This window comes from Morus notabilis, unplaced genomic scaffold (genome assembly GCF_000414095.1).
Source record: "Morus notabilis unplaced genomic scaffold, ASM41409v2 Scaffold698, whole genome shotgun sequence".
NCBI lineage: Eukaryota > Viridiplantae > Streptophyta > Magnoliopsida > Rosales > Moraceae > Morus > Morus notabilis.
In genome coordinates this window covers 305,674-328,392 of record NW_010358448.1, presented here as the reverse complement: position 1 = coordinate 328,392, position 22,719 = coordinate 305,674, and the positions used below count along the sequence as shown (strand labels likewise).

General features: G+C 33.8%; 3 protein-coding genes across 4 annotated transcripts; all 3 read left to right on the top strand.

Moving 5' to 3' along the window:
- The first annotated feature begins 1,707 nt into the window (after positions 1-1,707).
- LOC21403594 (ABC transporter I family member 10) lies at positions 1,708-4,872 on the top strand. Of its 2 annotated transcripts, none has more exons than XM_024162003.1 (7): positions 1,708-1,932; positions 2,089-2,278; positions 2,388-2,474; positions 3,543-3,668; positions 3,747-3,869; positions 4,177-4,433; positions 4,576-4,872. In XM_024162003.1, the coding sequence occupies exons 1-6, from the start codon at positions 1,844-1,846 to the stop codon at positions 4,384-4,386; spliced, it is 825 nt and encodes a 274-aa protein (XP_024017771.1). In that variant the 5' UTR covers positions 1,708-1,843; the 3' UTR covers positions 4,387-4,433; positions 4,576-4,872. The 2 variants fall into 2 exon arrangements, with proteins under 2 accessions (XP_024017771.1, XP_010090848.1); XM_010092546.2 differs by having other exon boundaries at positions 2,086-2,278.
- Positions 4,873-7,181: 2,309 nt separating this feature from the next.
- On the top strand, positions 7,182-15,085 carry LOC21403593 (GDP-mannose transporter GONST1). The gene is made up of 11 exons (XM_024161985.1): positions 7,182-7,383; positions 7,665-7,785; positions 10,140-10,228; positions 10,316-10,558; positions 10,678-10,817; positions 11,540-11,669; positions 11,993-12,091; positions 12,708-12,862; positions 13,780-13,896; positions 14,528-14,625; positions 14,709-15,085. The coding sequence occupies exons 4-11, from the start codon at positions 10,331-10,333 to the stop codon at positions 14,765-14,767; spliced, it is 1,026 nt and encodes a 341-aa protein (XP_024017753.1). The 5' UTR covers positions 7,182-7,383; positions 7,665-7,785; positions 10,140-10,228; positions 10,316-10,330; the 3' UTR covers positions 14,768-15,085.
- Positions 15,086-17,854: 2,769 nt separating this feature from the next.
- On the top strand, positions 17,855-20,982 carry LOC21403592 (probable gamma-secretase subunit PEN-2). Its single transcript, XM_010092544.2, has 2 exons — positions 17,855-18,200; positions 20,551-20,982. Exons 1-2 carry the CDS (start codon positions 17,933-17,935, stop codon positions 20,709-20,711), a joined length of 429 nt encoding a protein of 142 aa, XP_010090846.1. The 5' UTR covers positions 17,855-17,932; the 3' UTR covers positions 20,712-20,982.
- Positions 20,983-22,719: the final 1,737 nt, after the last annotated feature.

Below are 22,719 nucleotides of genomic sequence, written 5' to 3'. Positions count from 1 at the left end.
AATATCACTGCTTTCTAGAAAAATACGATGTCAAAAACACGAGATTCCAGAGTGATAATCTTGTTAATTATCAAACCTTAATATGAATTTATAGACCATGAGTCTGATTTCTCAATTTTCAATGCAATTGAAACTTTGTGAGAAGAGGAAGACTCCCTCTAGTGCTTTGGAAACGTGGCTCAAACTTTTGATTCACATGGATGCAGATTAACTCTACATTCCCAAAATTACATCAAAAACAAAAAGTTGTTCCAACATCATATCCTTGTCTGAACTCCTGTAATTCACTACTAAAAAGTTAGAAGAGGGCAATTTTGTATAGTCGGGCCAGTAAGATTAGGGAATGAAGGCTTTTGTTGTTCTTGTTGATGCTCTGTTACTGATTCATCGCTGTGGAAACATACTCTAGATCTGACAAATACTCAAATTCAACCGAACAAGATTAGTGAGCAAAGAAAGCCAATTAGGAAGTGCCTCACCAGGATAGTCATAAGCGCTCAAATGCTTCTTTAGCATTCTCGATCCTTTTTTCTAGTCTCCATACAAACGTTAAGGACTCTAGATATCCCTTATCCTTTAAATCCTTGACGGTTAAACTCCAACGCAAGCTTCTAAGCTTGCTCAAACTTGGTTGTCAATCTCTTTCTCCTGCTCTGCAGCAAGAAGCACTGCTTTGATTGTGTTGATGGTGGCCACAAGTTTTCGGAGCTCGTCCTTAAACCACAATGGCAGGCAGTCTGATATTTTTGAAAGGTTCAGAAGCCACGTTTGCAACGAATCCTGCAACAATGTTGAGGAGCACTCCTTCGGCCATTAGTAATATTAGGAAACAGAGAGCCCAAACAACAGAAATAATCAGAACAACAGAGTGCTTTAGAGAACAGAGAAAAGAAAAGAGATGATTATTGGCAGTGTGAGAAGTGATCATTTTTGCGTGTAAATGATTATCTAAATGTAATCAGTTTTGCTAATCATGCATGCCGGCCGCCAAAGAAAAGCATTTTAACGTTACTGATTTGAATAATTACGTTGCGCTGTTAAATCCCACCAAAGAAAAAGCAATAGAAGGTTCCCCCACCACAACGGCATTTCGCTTTTGTAACCTTTTTTTTTTTTTTTTTTTTTTTTTTTTTTGTTTCCTCAACTTTTTGGAAAAATCTTACTATTTTTTCAAAGACTTTTCCTATTAGGATTCCCGTCAGTGGAGTGGAGCTGCTTAATTAGAAAAGTTATCAATTCCTAACATTCTAATTATTTAAATGGAACTAGCTGTTGGCTTCTTCAGCTGTAAAATGAAGCCGTTTGAAAAATTTTATTAGTAAAATAATTTTTTAAAAATTTTTATTTATAAAATGACCTTATTTTATAAATAATGAGTAAATGTCTTTTTTTATGAAAAATAAAAAAAATATCATTTTGTTAATTTTATTTTGTTAAAAAATTATTTTAACATATTGCCCTTATTTTTCAAGAAAAATTCTAAGAGAGAGGATTAAATTGGACTACTTTAAAAATTGAATTGCAAGTTAGTCAAAAATTTTGTCCATCAGAGAGAGGTCTTTGTAAAAATTACTCAATAAAAAATTTTATTAGCAAAATAATTTTTATAAAATTTTTATTTATAAAATAATTATAACTAAAAATGATTATTTTTTTACGAAAACAATTGGGTAGTCGTTCTTGATAAAAAAAAAAAAAAAAGGATTATTTTGTGAATTTCACGATGTTAGACAATGACTCAAACAAATTTCTCAGTTAGAGATCCTAACGAACAAGTACAACAACAATGGCAACTCTTTGACTCTTGAGAGACTGATAAGATGAGAGAGTAAACAATTTGGCAATGAATCTTCTCTCAACCTCCATTAATATCACTTCCTCCTCTTCTCGGCATCTTCTTCTACCTCCTCTGCACTCCACATCGTTCTCCAGGTTAGACTTTTCATTTCGACATTTCGTCGAACATTTGGTGCTCATAGTTGATACTGTCTGTTTTCTCTTTGGCTTTCGTCTTATCTGGGTCTTCTCTCTAATGGGTTCTTTTTGTTTTCCCTTGTTTGTTTTTGTGTTTCTGTTTAAGTGCAGTAGTAATGTTGCTACTGAGAATAATAATAATGTTGCCATTGAAGGTCGGAATTTGAGTTTCTGGGTATCCACAGCTAAGCAAGGAAAAACAAAAACATTGCCAATTCTCAATGATTGCTCGCTTCGCATTCCCTCGGGGCAGTTCTGGATGCTTCTTGGTCCCAATGGCTGTGGAAAATCTACTCTTCTCAAGGTTAAGTATAATAAAAAGAATAAAAAGAAAAAGAAGGAAAAATCCAAATCTAATTCTTTTTTTTTTTTCCATGTTTTGGTTAACTATCGGTGTCCATTGATTGTTGTAGATTTTGGCTGGTCTTTTGAATCCAACAAGAGGAACTGTTGTTGTAAAGAGGCCTAAGAGCTATGTTTTCCAAAACCCAGACCATCAGGTTAATTCATTTCATTGCAAATTCATTCATTCCCTTTTACTGGATTTGATTTCTACTTTTGGATCTTAAAAAAAAAAAAAACAGAGAAAAAAATTCTAGTTCCATATTTGATTTCCCAAAGCTATTGAGCTCGAGTTGGGCCATTTAGTATGAGAACATGTCTTTTAGCTTATCATCACGGTATTCTTTTATTAGAAACTACCTACATGAAGCAAGTTAATAATTTGATGGATTGATTGGAAATTTAGACCTTTGTATGGTTTCAATATAAATAAGAGTATATGAGAACATGCCTCTTTAGTTATCATCACGGTGAGCTTTTATAGGTATCTATGGGAATTTATAATCGAACTTTTACAAGGATTTGGGATTTTTGATCGATTGGGGAACAAAAACAAACATGAAGGGGTCAGGTCTGTTCATGAGCCAGTGGCATGAAATTTTCAATGAACTAAGAAACTTGGAAGATTTCTATAACTGCTCATACAAATAGGGTCCGTCTGAACTTTTACTTTGTGAATTTCTTTCGAAAGTGCATGAAAAAGGAAACTTTGATTAAGGAAACACTTTATGGGATGGGCGCTAGAAAGTTAGGAGGGAAAAAAACGAGAAGAAAAGAAAATAAAAAAAGAGTCCATATCCTGTAGGATTGCAGAAAAGAATATAGCTCGATGCCGTTGGTTTTAAGGTGCTTTACATCATATTTTTGTCGTCATAGAGCTTGAAAAGAGAGGAGATATATCATCTAAAACTACTTTGTTGAAGAGGATTCGTGCCAGAAAGTGGTTTACTGAATAAGTTATGATTGAAGGAGGTTGCCCGTTGTCTGGATATTGTCGTGTACGAAGTATGATTTTGATTCACATCTTGCTTGCAAGTTCAAACTTTACATAATCGTGATAAATTTACGCGTTTCTGCCGATGTTTGAGAATTACTAATTTGATGAATTGATTGGGAATTCAGACTTCTTTTTACGGTTTCAATAAAAATAGAGAATGAGAACATGTCATATCTTCTTAGTTATCACGATTCATGAATTTATAATGGAACTTTTGCTTATGCTGCAGGTGGTGATGCCAACAGTGGATGCAGATGTTGCATTTGGCCTTGGTAAGTTCAACCTTACCCGTGACGAGGTCAAATTTAGAGTGTCAAAAGCTTTGGATGCTGTTGGCATGCTTAGCTACCAGCAGGTAAGTTAACAGCCACTATCTAATTATGCCAATGTTTTCATAATTGTTAGCACGAGTTTTCACATTTACGTTTCACAGCGGTCGGTTCAAACTCTCAGTGGTGGTCAGAAGCAAAGGGTTGCTATTGCTGGTGCCTTAGCTGAAGCATGTAAAGTTCTCTTGTTGGATGAACTTACAACTTTTTTGGATGAAAGTGATCAGGTAATTTTTCCTAGGTATTGTTTTTACGGAAATAGGAAGCAAGAGAAGTTTGACCAAATATTGTTGCAGTCGCGAATCATTTTAAACTCAAGGTATCACAGCATCCACCTTAAATAGGGTGAAGCAAAAAATAAAGCTATACTTAGATTACAGGCTGCTGAGTTAATTGCTATTTTCACATACGGCTTTCGTCTTGGCGCAGTTAAATCAGTTGCTTGACTGCATAATAAATTTTCATGAAAGACTAATATCTATTTATGTTTTCTTTTTATTTTTCTTTTTCTTGGGTGATTTATTTCATGACTAGCTTGGGGTGATCAAAGCCGTCAGGAATTCTTTGGATAGTTCTGGAGACGTTACAGCCTTGTGGGTGACACATCGATTGGAAGAACTTGAGTACGCAGATGGTGCTGTTTACATGGAAGATGGGAGAGTCGTCATGCATGGTGATGCGGTGGGGGTTATGAATTTCATTAAAGCAAGACAAGCAGCTTATATCAAGCAAATCAACTCTTGAAAATAAGAAAAAAAAAATCCCCCTTTCTAGTCAGAATCATTTCTCTGGTAATTATTAGTCATTATCATTTTTTTTTTTTTTTATCATTGCTCATTGTTTCGTATATCATTTATTTTTCCTGCTATGGGTCTTCTTTACATAGGTTGTCAAAAATGAAAATTCATTGATGATCACATTTTTGCCTTGCAGTTTCTGGAATTCAAAAGTTAGCATTCAATGGATTCAGAGCCATCGATACTCCAATCTTGATATTTTCATCAACATTACTGTAGAGATATAATTATAATCAAGAAATGCATAAACTTGTGTTATATATTGCCGTGAAAATCTGGCTCATATTTTCAACTAGACGTCGGGTACAAATTCCACTTCTTGTTCTTCATGTCTCAATTTAACCAGATCTTCAACCATTGAAAAGGGTTCAAGAAGAAAACATTACTGAGCTTCTGAAAGAGCATTCTAGTAACTAATCAGAAAATTGTTGCATCTCAGACATGTATAAGTTGTTTAGTATTTGAACCAAAATTCAAATTTTTTATGAGAAAAAAAAAACTGTAGCAGAACTGTTTAAGCATTTCTTTCGTATATGGTCATGTGGGCAAACAAATGATGTTGGAAGACATGAACTGAGAGTCTAAAAGCACCATATATATAGATATTCACTTTCTGCCCTGTATATGTTCCCATTTCCACCATATAGTCTGTCTTGCATCAAGATTCTGAGATCTTTTCAAGGCTGGTCAAAGTGGGTCGGGGGAGAAACCACATTTCACGTTCTGGCAATTAGGTTATGCCTTTTTATGCCTCTATTTTATTTTGGTGAGTTTCCACTTCTTAGAATCACTTTTTCAGTGCCTAAAAAAAAAAAAAAAGTAGAGCAACACCAACTATTCCAATAGGAGGAATAATCACATGTGACTTTATTACGTTCAAATATGGTGGAAATAGTTGTTGGTACTTTTATGCGTCTTTATTGCAAAATTAAGGTGAGAGAGAGAGAGAGAGAGAGAGAATAGTGGCTTTTAAATATTGTTCCAAATAAGCAATAGAATGAAAATATGCAATTTTAATTTTGATAAAAAAAAGGAATACGAATGGCATGATCCATGGTCAAGGTCGACTAACCGTTGAAGTGAACTTTCCAAGTCTCATTAAAAGCATTTGAGACTATTTTCAAGCTAAAACCGTGGAAATAATCCCGATTCGATTAGGGCCCGTTTAGTTTGCTGATTTGAGTTTTTAATTCGAGTTGATATGTGATTTTATGTGAGAGCTTTTTACTGTAATAAAAAAATTAAATGTGATTATTTGTGAGAGTTTTTTACTGTAGAAAAACTTAAATTGTAAACTCAAATCAGCGAAATGAACGAAATTTAAGTATAGAAACATCAATCGATTAAGTACAGAAACATCAATTATTAGTAGTTAAGATAGATTTAATTCTTTAAGGGACGAATAGAATATTTAAATTATTATTATATTCAATTACTTTTCATGCTGTAGTACCTCAAATTAAAATAAGTAAACGTTTAATTTATGAATTTAAAATTATAATTATTTTTCTAAATGCGTACTGTACTTTTAAGGGGAAACTTCTTGTACTTTAATCATTTCATAATAAAAGCTTTATTTAATTCTCAACTAGTTACGTGAAACTCATTTTATTACTTATTAGTTAGCCCAATCAATTATAGTCTTCGATTATCCAGAAAGCTTTAACAGTCAATATCTGCCCAAATTGCTCTTTTTTTTTTGCCTCATTACAATATAGCAGATTGTGACATATAGATATAATTCATTAACCACCATCCACTATCTCATTAGAAAAAAAAAAAAAAAAAAACTATCCATTAGCTAAAATTAATTGTTTCAAAGTAAGAAATACCTATTACTTTCATTCTATCAAGATTAGCAGGACCTAAACAACGTTGAATAAGTCAAATTAACTCAAAAAATTAAAAAAAAAAGTGAAGAAAGAATGAAGTCTCCCCTTTTAGAATTGTCAAAATATTGTTGGCGTAAACAATGATAATGAAAAGTCAGTCCTCATAGACGGCTTTGCCCAAGTGGCAAAATCTCCATCTTTACTATTTCGGAGACGTTTGGTTCATAAATTAGAATTATTTTTAATTTATGTGTATTTTTTATGAGAAAAAATACTGTAATAAACCATGAACTACGATTCGAATCGGGGTACGAATCCCCCAACCAATACTTTTAATAAAATTTTCAGATTAAGGAAATTTGTTTTGTATGTTAATAAAAAAAGGAGATTAAGGAAACTATTTCTGTTTTGAATTGATTTTGCCCATACATAAAAATGAAAAAGAAAGTAATCAAGATTTCGTTTTGGAATGTGAAACACATAAGCTAAATTTATATCTGAACTATAGTCAATGAAATCATTTCCATAAAAAAAATTAAATCATGTTTAGCTAAGAAACAAAAAGTCATGTAAGAAGAAATTATGTGATAGATTATTCATACTACATTGGGTTTTTTTTTTTTTTTTTGAAAAGGATATTCGGTTTTTTAACAGTAATCAATATTTAAATTGTACAGAGTTCATAATTTATTACTAAATAAAAATTAAAATAATTTAATAAAAAAACAAGAAAAAGAAATGCTAAAGTACGCCCACTGAACGCCAGCGCATTTTAGAAAGTACATGAGTAATGAGAATTGTGAAACAATAACGAACCGAAAACTTCAAAAAAAAAAAAAAAAAAAAACGATTTTTCTACACGACAACCCAGGATTTTTCTTTTAGCCTTTACTCCTTCCTCGTCCATTTTCTTTGATTTGAACTGAAAAGTTTTTTTTTTCCTTTCTGTTTCTTACTCAAAATCTTATAAGGTTTCCTCTGATTTTACTAAATCACTGCTCTTGTTGAGTTTTTCTTTTTTGGATTCGAATCATATATAAATAATCACTTTTATTCTTCTGGGTCGTCCTTAATTGATGTGAAGCTGTTCCAATTTTGGCGAAGAGTTCAAGGTTATTACTTTGTTTTGATCCATGTTATGTCATATTCATTTTGGTGTTTTTTTTTCCTTTCCAAGTTGGTATCTTCAGTTTTTGAGTCCTCTCCAAAATTCTTGTATTTGGATTATTCTTGTTTCATTAACTTCACTACAAAGACTTTTTTTTTTCCATATTTTATAGTAAAAATAGAAACGTTTTCTTCTTGCTTTCAAACTCAGAGACACAACAACAAAGTTAGAAATTTTATCTGGTATTAATCTGGGAATAATACTTTCCGTTGACGCTGTTGGCAGTTGGCACAAATGAAATCGGAGGAATTGGGGGTAGAGTTCTGCTGAGTTTCAAAGAAACCCCCGACCTTCGATTGCTCTCATTCTGGTCCCTGCGTTCCTTGCCTCTATTCCGATCGAAAAGGTCTCTCTCTGAAACTTTGGATATGTTTGTTTGGGAAATGGGAAATGGGAAATCTAACAAATTCTGTCTCCTTTTAAGTGTATTATTTTCATGTAACCTTAATTGAAAACATCGACATTCTTCCATATTTGATTCCTTTGTAACCGTTTTCTTATAACCTATTATTTGTGGTGGTTTATCTGTCATCGAATCAATTTTGTCTTCTGTTCTGTCTATGGAAAATATTATATGCTCTACTTTACCTTTCAATCGACGAGTTCAACGAACCTTCCATCTTGAAAGTTGTGTTCAACTCTTGTTTGGTACTTAGTGATATCTCCGATCTCCCATGCTTTATTGGAAGTGATTCTGTACGGTTCGAACGTAGCATTGCCTTTAATCACTAATTGGATCCTATTCTTCTCGGTTTGAGTCTCATCTCATGAATTTACAAGTTTTTATTTTTTTATTTTTTTAATCATCGCTTGTTCATATTTTGCTTTATTCTAAGAATTTGTTTTGACATTTAGAAAGTACGTTCATGTACATCTGTTTTTTCTCTGGGTAATTCAATCAGAGTATGGTACTACTGCATAATTTGATTAGTGTTCTAAGTAGTAAACTTCTACAATTTCGTTTATGTTGTCCTCACTAATTTATGTCTATACTATAATAGTAGTATCGATACTTACTGGCCAATATATGTTATAGATTTTGTGTTTGGATTAAGCACTATGTGAATGGTTTTTAATGATTTGAATAGATTAGGATTATTTTCCTCTTTCTTTGTTCGGTAACTAGATTGGGTTGGAGCTTCTTCTGTAATCCATATGTATTCCCACTATATGGCATTTTTTTCCCCTGGAATATCTTTGACTTTAGCCTTGTCTATCTGGGTGTTTATTTAGTTTCTGCACTTGTTGCATTATGGCGAAGGTTTTATGCTTGTTCCTTTACCTAATTGATTTTTTTCATATTGACTCAAATTCTGCTATGCATGTTGGCATGTTGCTGTTTATCTGTAATTCTGTATATAATAATCCACCTCAATGTCTTGTATCATAGTTATACTTTACTCTTAGATTTTCTCGTTTTCTGTTTTGTTACAACTGATATTTTTCCCTCGTACTTCACAATTTTCTGTAGTCAGTGTGATTAGTTCTTTTCTTAAAGTTTTACTATTATGACGACAACTTCTTGTGAATATATTAGTTCTTATTATTAAATAACAGAAAAATTAATGATTTAGATCGAAATGCTACATTACTTAAGTTTCCTCATAAGTTACTTTTTCTCATCTTTATAATTCTTTAAAAAATATAGATTTTAATCTCTATTTAACGTTAAATCTTATTACTATTATCGTGTTTGTAGATTTCTGCTAACATGGACGGTACTTTTGGATATAGTTATTGAAAATTTTCCTTCCGTGTCATTCTGAAACATTTTCAAAAATTTCTCCCTTATTAGGATAACTACATTCATCAGTTACTTTTATTTCAAAAGTCAATAACCGCTGTTATTTCTTATTACAACTAGTCTTATTTTTATTACTGATTTTTAGTGTTTTTGATTCCCTAAAAGTGTTTTACTTTGCTATGTATTAAAAAGAGGCTGATAATGAAGGCCTTCCTTCCTTACTCCCTCTTACTAAAATGAAAAATAATATAAAATAAAAAATCAACCCTGGCTGAATATTGCAATGCTTCAAATATATACGCTGGAAATTTGACTGTGGTTTCAAGATAAGTATATTTTTCTATTTATTTTCCTTAATCATGCCACTAATTTATTATTTATATCCTAATTATTATTTATTATTATTATTTTTTTATTTTTCAGGTCTGTTTTGCATTTGGTTTTTCATTCTTAGATAATTGTCCTCATGTCTTTTTTCTTCTTCAAGGGAGTTTGGTCAATCTTTTATGTGTTGTTTTTACGATACATGATTTATCCTTATTTGCTTTTTGGATAGAAAGAGACATTTTAATGGTTGGATATCTTCCACCATTGATTGTATCTATTGGTTAATAGATACTTTCTTCTACTAAAAAAAAAAAAACAAGTTCACTACAAGACTATTTCTTGCTTCTGATCCTGTTAGAAAGTTGTCACATTTGGTGGGGAAAATTTTGAAAACTTGGACTAAAAAGGAAATGCTTTTATTTCTGGGGGATTCTGTTGTTGGAACTAGTTTAGAGTATCAGAGTTTTTCCTTTACATAAATTTTATTGTAAGAGAATATTTTCACTCTAGTAGTTGCTCAAGCAATAAATTATTTTATGAGTTTGAAGTTATGATTGTCTTTGAATATTTTCTTTCTTTTCTCTGAATCTTAGTGAAGTTTTCGATCTCTGATTATGGGGTGTGCTTAGACTGCAGAAGCAAGTTCAATTGAAGTTGGGGTAGATATTATCTCAGAAATTCAAGGTCAAACACCTTGCTTGATCCGGTTCTTTGACGAGTAAGTAAGATCAGAAGTTGGTTGATAAGTCACTCATCTTGTGAAGTTGGTTTGATCATTGAATTTTGTTTACATTCGTTCATGTAGGTCGCATACTTTGTAATGAAGCCTTACGAAAATGGTGGAACCGACTTGGAAGTTGGTAAGTTGGAGAAAGGCCGAGAAAAAGTTACTATGCGGAGTCAGAGTAATAAGGGATTTAAATTGCAAAACCAGGCATTGTTGTCTGGCCTTGCCTACTGCATCTCTTCTTGCAGCATGATACTAGTCAACAAGTTTGTACTTTCCAGCTATGATTTTAATGCTGGGATATCTTTGATGTTGTACCAGGTAATCGACCATTCTTGACGTCGTTTTGATGCATATTTTTATTCTTTTGATGATCAAAACAAATGATTCGATGACGGGCTTTGATACTTAACTAATTAATGTTGCTTCTGTGGGTGCAGAATTTTATTTCAGTAATTCTTGTGTCGATATTGAGTTTTCTGGGTTTAGTATCGACGGAACCACTGACATGGAGATTGATTAAAGTTTGGTTGCCAGTAAACGTTATATTCGTTGGGATGCTTGTTACAAGCATGTTCAGGTATGTAGGTATGAAGTTTGAAATTTTGAATTGGTTGTTCTAGCATGATTCACTCTTGACTTGACTTTATATGTTATTTTGACTACTAGCTTGATTTATTGTTGGAAGTGTAGAATTTTTTTATTGGTTATCTCTTCTTGTGTTTCTTTATTTATCAACACCTTTCTTCCTAGTTTTGATTCTTGGAGTTAGTTTGGAATATATTTTCTTAAGAAAATAGTACCTATCATGAAAGGACTTCTGGTTTATAGTAGCACCATAACATCTTACCTTTGTTTGTCTATAAATAAAACTAAGTATTTGTTAGTATGAAGTATGATCCGTAATGGATTACTTTTATGTAAGATAGGGTCCGTAATGGATTACTTTTATGTAAGATTGGGCATGCCAAAGCTTAAGATTTTAGACCTGCCTGGTCTGTCCCTGACCCTTGGTGGTGTGAGACTCGTATAGTTGTTGGGCATATCATAGATCATGATTTTCTATGTGTTCAGTTTGCAGGCCCCGTTCATTTCATCGATTCGAGTTTTGCTACAATAAAAAAGCTCTCAGAAATAGTCACATCTAACTTTTTTGCTACAGTAAAAAGTTCTAACATAAAGTCACATCTCAACTCGAATCAATGAACTAAACGGGCCTACAGTTTGGAACTTGATAATAGTTTAAAGATCTTTTTTTTTTCCTCGAAATTTGTTACTTGAAAACTTTCGACTTGTTTGCAGTTTGAAGTACATTAATGTCGCTATGGTCACAGTCCTGAAGAATGTAACTAATGTGATAACTGCTCTTGGCGAAATGTATCTATTTAACAAGCATCATGACAGCAGAGTGTGGACTGCTCTGTTCCTAATGGTATGTTCTATGACTCAAATGTGATTTAGGATTCAATTATTTGACTATAGCAGTCTGGAATGCGGAATAACTTAGTCAATTTGTTATTTGTATTTTAAATATTAGCTTTGTTTTCGCGAAGAACGCCTTTCTGCTGTTTAACTCTCTTTTTTATTTTAATATTATCATTATATCTTAAATAGTTCTTACAAATGGCCCAATTAGTTGGGAAAAAAAAAAAGCCCCACAGATCCAATGGCTAACTGGAGCAAAAAAGTCAGTAACAAAACCTAAAACCTTGCACATGGATAGATTTAAAATATTCCTGGTTTTACTTTGTGCAGATCATTTCAGCAATTACTGGAGGAATTACTGACCTAACATTTCATGCAGTCGGCTATGCATGGCAGATTGTTAACTGTTTCTTAACTGCATCATATTCCGTAAGTGCATTTATGTTTTCGTTCAATTTGTACCTTTTCAGAGTGTCGTTCTTTGTTAATTTGTACAACTCAAGTCAGCTAAGCCTTCCAGTGGCTTGAGGTTGATTAGTAAACTTTCAACCTTGGATGTGGTGAAGTCAAAAATGCCTTTCAACATAATTTGGCGAAGTCTTAAGATTATTAGAGAAAGAATTTAATCGCTGAGTTTCGTCTGAAATGCTGAGTGTTTATAAATCTTTATATTTACTATGTTAGATCCCACTAGAAATCTGAATCATGAAAACAAACATGGAGTTGGGTAGTTGGCCGAGTTCAACTAGCTGGAAAAAATAGAAAAAGAAAGAAAACAGATACTCAAGAAATGAGTCCTAGTATTTGATTTCAAAGTGCTTGCTTTTGTTTGTTTCATCTTGTACATACATCTATTTAATATCTACTTTCTCTTATACATATATAATACACACACACAAAATACGGGATGGAACCTGCAACCTCCCCCAAACCCCATTCCACCTGTTTGGTGCCACTAGACCAAGCGTTCTTAGGCTTAAGTTAGCTTTCTTATTATTGTTGCTTTAAAATGTTGTTGATGTATTGTGATATTTTACTTGTGCAGCTGACTCTACGCCGGGTCATGGACACGGCAAAGCAATTCACCAAATCTGGGAACTTGAATGAATTTTCAATGGTCTTGCTAAACAACACCCTTTCTTTGCCTTTGGGGATTATTCTTATACTCATTTTTAATGAGGTGGATTATCTTTTGAAAACGTGAGTTTTTTGCTTCATTTTCTGATATTAATGTTCTTGTCAGTGGTTGACACTAATTTTTGTGATATTGATGCAAGTACTATTTTTATGATGTTGAAGATAGATGTTCATGCTCTATGATCTGACATTTTTTTTTATTGAAGTATTAAGGACTGCTTAATATAATATCTTATATCACCTAGTCTTCTGTGATTTTAAAGCCTTGCATGAAGTAACCTGAAAAGCCTACAGATACAATTTTAGGTTATTTATTCCCTTTTTATTTTTTTTCTGGCCATCGTTTTCCTTCCTGCCCTTTCATCTTTTTAGTGGTATGATTTGTTCTCTCTCTTTTCGACTCACTTTCAATACCCATCTCTAAAAAGGTATTTTTGGCATAAATCTGAACTCAGGTTTTATGAGTTTGTTGAACTACCTGTTCACTAATAGTCACAGTAATTCAAACCATTTGTCAAATTATGCAAGAATTGTGGCTTTTGTTTTCTCGGATTTCGGTAGCCTGGATATGGAGAGGGTACTACTAAGGCTTTTAGGACTCGGAAGAACCTATGTCTTTTACTAAATTCTAGTTTTCCCTTTTAACTCATATACTCCCAATCCATTTTTCTTTCTGCATGATTTTTACTTGTCTAGTTGTGCCACATTTTGACTTCCACATGTCCGTCCGTGAAAATTGAAATTTACATGAAAGAAGTATTGAAACTAAATACTGCATGAAATTGAGCAACTTTCAGATAGTGTGCTGATCATGAGAGATGGTTGCCATACTATATCGGGTGTTAGCGTAATTTAATTAGGAAAAAAAATTGTGTTTTGGAATGTGGATAGTGCTCTGACATAAATGCGTTTTGATTTCAAATATGCGGGGAAATACTTGTTTTCGCTTTATATCTTATTGTTGTTGACCTAAAATGCAGACCCCTATTGAGGATGCCTGATTTTTGGCTGGTGGTGACGCTTAGCGGATTTTTGGGTCTGGCAATCAGCTTCACTTCCATGTGGTTTCTTCATCAAACAGGTGCTACCACATACAGGTAAAATTAAGAATTTAGTTGATGCATACATTATTTCTCTTGGTGCAACTTATTTTGATCGGAGCCATCTAGTTTCAATTTGACATTTGACATCGTTTTGTAATCCTTTTCTATCTTCGGCAAGAAGGGCCCCGAGAACATGTAGTTGTGACTTGTGACGAGTGTAGATTTTGATATTTTACTGCACCCCAGAGTTGACATTTGGAAACATGAACTTGATTCCTGTGGGTTAGCTTTTAAGACCATTGTTGAAAGTCTGATTTAGGGTTATCAGGTCTGGCTTTTGACTGGGAAGTGCTATACTACCTTCTGGGTTCCATTTAGCGGCCACTCAGATTCTAAAATTTCAGTTGCGGCCCATTAAATAAAGGAAATTATAACGGTTCCCCCACACAATGTAGAAATTTATAACTATTTCTGCATTCAATAATAAATGATTTCTTAATTAAAAAAAAATTCATATTGTGCTCCCGCCAAAAGACTTTTCTGGCTCTGCCACTCAATCTCAAGGCATAACCAGTTTAATTTGTTTCCACTCGTTGACTGCATAGCTAGAGATCCTTATTTTGGGGTGTAACATTACCCCATAATTCTATAGTGGGAATTCCTAATCGCTTCTCAATATGTGCAGCCTTGTTGGGTCACTGAACAAGATCCCTCTGTCCTTTGCCGGTATCCTACTTTTTAAAGTCCCGACCAGTTTAGAGAATTCCACGAGCATTTTCTTCGGTAAGTTATCTCCATTCAACATGGGAAAGACACAAACTTGGAATGCTTTTTTAGCGTTATTAACCAAATCTCCATTTCTGTAGGCCTCTTGGCTGGAGTTTTTTTTGCCAGAGCCAAAATGCGGGAGCGATCTCAATCCTGAAGTGTTACGACTGTCATGGATCCTTGCATGAAGCCGACCGAGTTCAGTGCGATCAGCATGCTGAAATTTTAACTTCCTCAGCTATTGCATCTTGTTGATTCGGGAAAAACAGTTTTCTCTGAAGGTATCCGATGAAAGGAAGGAAAAGAAAATTCTTGCCATTTTTTAGTGCTGTTCTACAGAGTCAGCTATGGTGCAAGGATGATTAAATTCTTTAGAAATGCATTACGCATTTTGTGTCTGTTGTATTTGTACGCTAGAAAAAAGAAAAAGAAAAAAAAAAACCTACGTCTATTCCTTTTTTTGCCCTTTTTGAATTCCCAGTCAGTTTTCTTTTCTTTTTCTTTTCAAAAAATATTACAGAATCATTTTGTTAGAATAATTTTGTTGAATAGGAATAGAATGTAGTATAATCTGAAACTCATGTTGTACTAGGAAGAACAGGGCAATTTTTAAAAATACCATTGAAATGGAGCTCTATTTTATTTTTATTCATTGACATTAGTTCATATATTTCTACATTTTAAATTAAAACTAATCAAGGTGTGTAATTTTAAAAGGGGTATTTTTAATAAGACGAGTCCGACTTTTCTCAACAGGTTATGAAACCTGTTATGAGCAAGATAATATCCAAAAAGCTTTTCTGTTGTTTTTCTTTGGAGGAAGCTCTTTATGTGAAATCAATGTATTATTTGAAATTCATTCAAAAGAAGTCGAATGAATTTTATCTCTCTCTAAAAAGAAAAGGATAATAGAAAAAAAATTGTCTGTAAATCTTGATTCCAAGGGAAAATGGTAGGTGCTTGGACCATGAAAACTATGATCATCAATAGATATATATTGCATTGACATTCATTTTTATAAGCATATTCGGCTATTGGTTGTCCTATTTCTTTCTAATTTCTATTTCCGAAATTTTCCAAGGGATAAAAAGAGTGACGTTGTAATTAAGTTGAGGTGAAGGAGTGTTATTGTAATTAAGCTTGGTCTAAAGGTCCCGGGGTCTCAATATAATTTTTTATTTCTTGTAACGAAAAAGAAAAAAAATTAGAAACAAGGTTTTTTGGATGAGACTCCCTTAAACTTTACGTTTTTAGCAGATTGATCCTTGAATTAAAATTCTCAATCAACCTCTTAAATTTCAAAATCTACTGTATTAGTGGTCATTTTAGTAACATATGTTAAATACTTAACAGATTTAAACACATGATCTGCACGTAAGTCATCTTTTAGGGGTATGCCAAGTCTTTATAACCACACTAGGAATTAAACTTCAAAAAAAAAAAACATTAAACACAAATCATAAAAATCCCAGATCTTGTTCACGCATGTCGTACCATGCGATGTGTTTGGGTAGAGGGGAAGAGGGCACATGGTGACACCGAGATTTAGAGTGGGAGGCTGTCGCTGCGACACCGGAGTTTGACGGAGGAGTGGGGCGGCACGACGATGACAACTGTTGTGAGGGAAAACCTACCTTGCCACATCGGACAACAACCGAGTTCCCATGGCCACCACCATGCCACGTCAGCCAGCGGATAGGCGCTGATGGTTGAAGGGTCGGCTTTCAAAGATGAGTGCCGTACCAATGAGAGAAGGGTCGACTGCCCCAAAGTGTTTTAGAATAATTCTTGAAGAAACGCTCAACAACAACAAGATTATAACCAGCAACATCCAAGCCAACAGTCGATCAATTAAACAGTCAAGGCAGAGGCGAATCCCAAGACCTCATAGACTGACGATGCTATGGAAAGATCGGCAGGGATGAGGATTCCATTTTGACTCGCCGTGGAGGCCCAATGGGGATGCATAGGGCAGGATGTTCAGTCCTCTGACCCAGATCCCAAGAGTATCCCCTGAGGTAACAGGAGAAAAATCTCTAGGTTACTTGTGGTCTTGGACAAAGTCAACAACAGAGAAAATGATTACAAGCCTATTAGCCGCCAAAAACAGACCAATGGAAATCACAAGAGATCCATAGAGCAGCAATAGTGGACAAAGTAGGTAAATGAACAGTCTAAAAGGTATTGAAAAGCTACAGTCTAGATGAGTAGGATAATGGACTACTCGAGAGAAACCGTCAGATAACCATTTGTCTCAGTTTTCTCCAATGTGTAATCTGTGAGATATAAAAAGGATAAGGCCCTAGAGAGAAAGGATGATGAAAAACTGAGAGAACAAAACCTCTGTAATCAAAGAAGAAAGAAAATAGTGAAAACTTCCTCAAAGTGGACATAGCTCTTTCATTAAGAGTGAACCACTATAATTTTTGGTGTTCTTCTTATTTGTTTGCATTTGCACCTATACTCAAAGAACTCTTAGAATACACACAACCAGTTACACTTTCCTAGTCATTATTACGTGTTCTAGTTGGTAACCCGACTGATTACTAGACGGTAATCCGGCATATTTCTGTTGACAAAATTTTATCGATAACCATGAGATTTGAAGTAGGAGGAGGCCATTGACGACCTTCCTAATGCCCTTGAAGATCTAGACATGGCGTCTGCAATTTCCAACAAATTCAAGGCCAGTGGCTCTCTCTTAAATTTTGTTCTCACCACTTTCTTTGTGACCCATTTCAGATCAGAACAAGTCAAGGGGGACGATCGCAATCACGCTCTCACCTGGGAGTTTGAACAAGTTTTTCGGTCATCTTCTTGCCTGGGCAGTTGAAGAATTACCGATTTAACTATGTTAAATGGTTTTTGGGTTTCCTTATTTCTTTTTTAAAAGTATGAAATTGAGCCCTTAGAGAAAAAACTTACAATTGCTTTGGAATGAAATTAAGTTGATGTCTGCTGGAGATTTTTCACGAATTTTTATTCAATTTTTAAAGATGTTGATGTTTGCTGGAGTTTTCTTTACTAATCCGGTTTCAATCTTCAAAGATTAATTGGAGGATAGTGAGAGAGTGTGCAAACCGCAAACGTAAAAGGAGAGAGTTTTTTTTCATTTTAATAAAAAAGTATAATTTTTATACCTATCTTGCCCTGATAAGTGCAACACGTGAGCGGCACTTGAGTCAGTCCGTCCGTGTTTTTAACAGAGTTATCAGTTGGAGTAACAATACTAACCCAACTTACAATCGCTTGATCCCATTCGACTTGAAAGTTGAAAGAGAAAAAAAAGAAAAACGTTTCTTTCTTCCTTCCTTCCACGGACATGGAAGCTTCACAAGCAACTACTACAGAAAACCCAAACCCTAACCCTAACCCTAACCCCGGACGAAATCTCAACTCCATTTCGTCGTCTTCGCCGGTGTGGCCCACCATAGACGGCTCCTTAGGTCTGTCGGAGGAAGAGTCGCTCAGTTACGCCCGCAGATTCTACAACTTCGGGTTCTTGCTTCTTCCTCTGCTCTGGGCCGTCAATTGCTTCTACTTCTGGCCTGTTCTCCGTCACTCCCGATCTTTCCCTCGCATTCACTACTGTATGTGTTGTGATCTTCGCTTTCCTTTCAAATTAGTGCTTTTTCTTTGCGAAAATTCAGTTCAATTTCAAGAATTTTCCGATTAGGTTGTTTAATTGTTCATATTTTTAGTTTCGGAGTGTGCTTTCAAGTTGATATTGTTGCCACTGTACATAATCTCTCTCTCTCTCTAATTTTGATTGAGGTTTCGTAATCTTCGTTTTCGTCTCAAATTTGTGCTTTTTCTTGCGAAAGATCAGTTGAATTTCCAGAATTTTGCAATTAGGTTGTTTAATATAATTGTTGTTATTGTTAGTTTCGGAGTGTATTTTTGAGTTGTAATTAATCATATCTAATACCGAGGTTTAATGGCATAATTATAGCTCTCAAAAGATTTTTTGATGTTTCGCGTTCTTAACAGCTTAATGTAGGAGAATTCAGTTTGACAATGCATCATGTTTAGCTTTTCTTGTTTGGTCCTTTTTTCGGTTTTTAATCTCGAATTTGTTCTAGTTTCTAAGCAAGATCCTGCTAAATTATCTTGTTTAGAATGGCCTGGTAGTTATTTTTCAAAAGAAAGTGTTGATCAATTTGGTTTTATCGTATCTCTTAGCGATACGATCTCTCATTATGTCATTTAGCTACAAGTTGTTAAATGCTTAAATTTTCTTTCTTTTTTTGGCTCGGAAAATGCATAAAGTTTCTTGTTAGCACATGCTATTGTTGGCAACCACATTGGCCTATAGCCTCTTGGTCTCTTGGTTTGAGTTGTGACTGTGATAGTTATTTCGATTGGTTGAGGAGGTTCCTTGAGTTATGTCATTGATTCGTCGGTTTAAAATATGGTTATTGTTACCGCGTTGTTTAAGGTTTTTAGGCGTGCCATGCTATCAAATGTTCTTAACGTTATTTCTTGATTACTAATTTACTAAGAATGGTTCAGGGCTTTCACTAGATTAGAATGGTAGTATCATGTGAGGCATTACTGAATGAAGGTATATTTATCCATGAGAAGTTGTTTTCTAGGTTATTTAACGTGAATTAACAAGTTTTAATGAAATAAAAGTAATAATCTAAGATGATGGAAACAGTAAGGAAAAAAAGATAGTCTCTCTTGAATTTAAACTTTGACTTTAACTAAGATGAGATTATTATACAACACCATGTGAATGTACAAAGAGTTGGAGAGGGGATGAGCACTAGGTAAGGGGCGAAATTAGTTTATTCAAGGTCGTGTTTTGGGGTCATACTGGTTAGTTGTAATCAAGTGGTAGAGTTACTTAATAGGCCTTGCCTTCCATCTAAAATACCCTGACGGTCAGTATAGCTTGACTTAATTTGATATATTACACTGAATTGTTTTGGTTCCAAAAGTATTATTAATAGTTTCAACTTGCAACTCTTTTAATGTTGAATTTATTTGGGAGTACAATTTTTAGGGGCTTTGATGGCTGATAAGCAATAAAAACAATTGAGATAGTTAGCAAGGTTGGATGTCCATGTGAAGGAAATAATTTCTAATCTTAAAATGGTGTCTTTTTTACTTATTAAATATTTCTTCCCCCCTTATATTGGAACTGTTCATAGATTTTTGTCAAAGAAGAAAAAAGGGAAAAAAATAGGAGATAGCTGTTTATTTCTTGTCTTCATGCTCGTTTTGAAAATAATAATAATAATATAAATAAATACCTTTTTTAAGAGAAGTATTGCAGTTGTGGATATGATTTTTTTTGTACTTTTGCACACACATAGGATCGTTTCTTCTCTTAGACATTTTGAGAGGTGACACTGCCAAGCCTTAGGTGTTTCAAAAGTTGACGGGTTTTAGAGTTAAAGTCGAATTTGCTGACACCATACATTTAGTGTGCACGTGTTGCTGCCAGTAGCCACACAGCAATGTCTACATTTTGAATCATGCAAAGGTCTTTTATCGCAAGCCTTAAGGCGTCATGAAGTGATATTTGGTCCCTGTAACTTTTGAACCTTGAAGTGCATTTAACCTTTCCATTTTCGGCCTCTCATCATATCCATTTAGCCGTCTTATCCTGTTGCTTCTGAGAGCTTTTTACTGTAACAGAAAAAGTTAGATGTGACATTTTCTGAGAGTTTTTTACTATAGAAATCTAGAACTGAAAACTCGAATCGGTGAAATGAACGAGGCCTTGGTTTTCTTTACGAGGAAATTTATATTGGCGTTTTTTCATCTAACAAAATTTCCAAACCCCCATTGTCCATTTGCATAACATACCGGCTGTGGTACTGGATACACTATTCCTTGAATTCATCATGTGGTAAATGTAGTCATGTAGCAAAGAAAGATTTCTTTCGTTCAGCATTACTATTCTCTGCTAATAAAAATTTGCTTTCGCAGATGTCTTGAGATCCGCGGTTGGCTTCATAGTTTTTACTGCTCTTCTCTCTTCATGGGCTCTTACATTCGCCATTGGAGGGGAGCGCCTTTTCGGCCCCGTGTGGGATCAGCTGGTAATGTACAACCTTGCTGAAAAAGTGGGCTTGACAAGTTGGAGCTAGCCATAGATACATATATGCCCTTGCTTCTGAATTCTTTTTTTGCGTTATCTTCCCTTTTTTTTTTTTTTTTTTACCATCAATCTTTTTACCCTTTTTTTTTTTTTTTCTCTCGTCATATGTTGATCTGCGTGATTGGGAAGATTGAAAGGCCGTCCTTTGTATTTTGTCTTGTTGCCTTGAAATCTTGTATATCCGGCAGTTGTAAGGTGGCTTTTCACTAATTGAATATTGACGCTTTCTATCTTTAACTGTGCAAAGTACTGTTATTGATGCCGAAATATTTCGCCGTATTTGGTAAGAGTCTAAGAGAGAGAAAATAGGACGGAAAGAAAGGTATAATAATTAATATCTAAGTGAGGAAAATGAATAGGAAGGGAAGGGAATGATTTTTCTTTGCTATGGATTTATTCAAGTCTTGTGGAAGATTTTGAATCCCTTACCTTATAATTGTCACCGTTCAACAAAAAACTAATGCAAGTTCTATCATTTTTTTTTTTTTGGGTTTTTTGAGCTTAATTCTTGTCAAAATGCAATTTAAAAACACGAATAAAAGATAATTAGAAAGCTGTCCGAAAATATTAAAAATCTAAGAATTTCAATTCCCAATAATTTGCAGAAGATTCTTAAGTCACTAATTTTTGTTTTCACAAATGAAAAACTGAAAATAGTTTTTTGGCTGAGATATTATAATTAATGATTAGTAACAGTTTGTTATGTATAGCATTTGACACCTGTTATCGTATGAGGTCTAATTAAGCACGTGTTTATCAAATACACAAATAGAATGTCAATTTCATGTGATTGAGCTCCCTAAGTTCATTGAATGATTGTTCGTTGCGTTGCATATAATTTTTAGGACACTGGATACGATTAAAATAATTCATTCCCTGAGCAAAAAATTAAAAAAAAAAAAAAAAAAAATTCACTCTCTCTCGTCTGAGCCGTGAACAAAATGTCAAAAGGCCAATTGTTAATGCAAGCTTCTCACTTAATCACAATAATATATAAGATTCATATATCAAATTGATTGGTAATTATATTATTTTTTTATTGACATTAACGTACTATAACTGATATTCTACATTTGAGCAATCCTACTGTACATCTCCTTTTTACATTTTCGGCACATCCTTCTAATTTTTCAGCCACTTAAGAAGTACATAAAGTTTAAAAACTATCTCATCCGTTGAAAATTTTGTAGCTTTTTAACATGTAGTAGCAGGGACTTCTTAGGCTCATTATGAAAAATTGAATCTATATTTATCCCAAAATATTACCTCCACAGTTTTAACATTTTTCAATATTATTGAGCAGTAAAAAGGCTGCCAATTAAGAATGTACTACTGGAGAGTTTTTAGAAGTCCACGACTTTGTGATGCATTTTGTGGCAATATATCTAGAATGAACTTTTTAATCAAAATTAGTTACGCAACTTAATTATTGGTGAAGTTGTCAAGTCAAATTCCACCGAGAAATAAGAAACTACAACCTAAGCATATATATTTATATTATCTTAATTATCACCCTCAAGATAGGACTCCAATTCAAGAACATCCTAAAACTTTACTCAAGAACAACACTTTTTGACTTGTAATGTATGTCCAATGAGATTTTTAATTAAATTGGTTGAATTTTTGTATAAAGGCCATCATTAAACATTGAATTCTCCAACACTTGAAGAAAAGATAAAAAGAAAAGCAACAAATTCTCTGGATTGACAATATTCCTTTGAATCAACTTCTGTATTATGAACATAATACACGGATTTTATCATTCGAAGCACGTTTTCTTGACCCCTAATTCTAATTAAACTCGCCTGATTTTGGGAAACTTTATCGGAATCCTGCTTTAATCCAACTAGAACTATTGCAAAAGCAACCTAAAATATATTTACAAAACATTATGAAAAAAAATTGTCAACCTCAAAAAAAAAAAAAAAAAAAAAAAAAAATGTGGGGCAATTCCTTTTTTTTTTTTTTTTTTTTTTTTTTTCCCAAAAAAAAAAAAA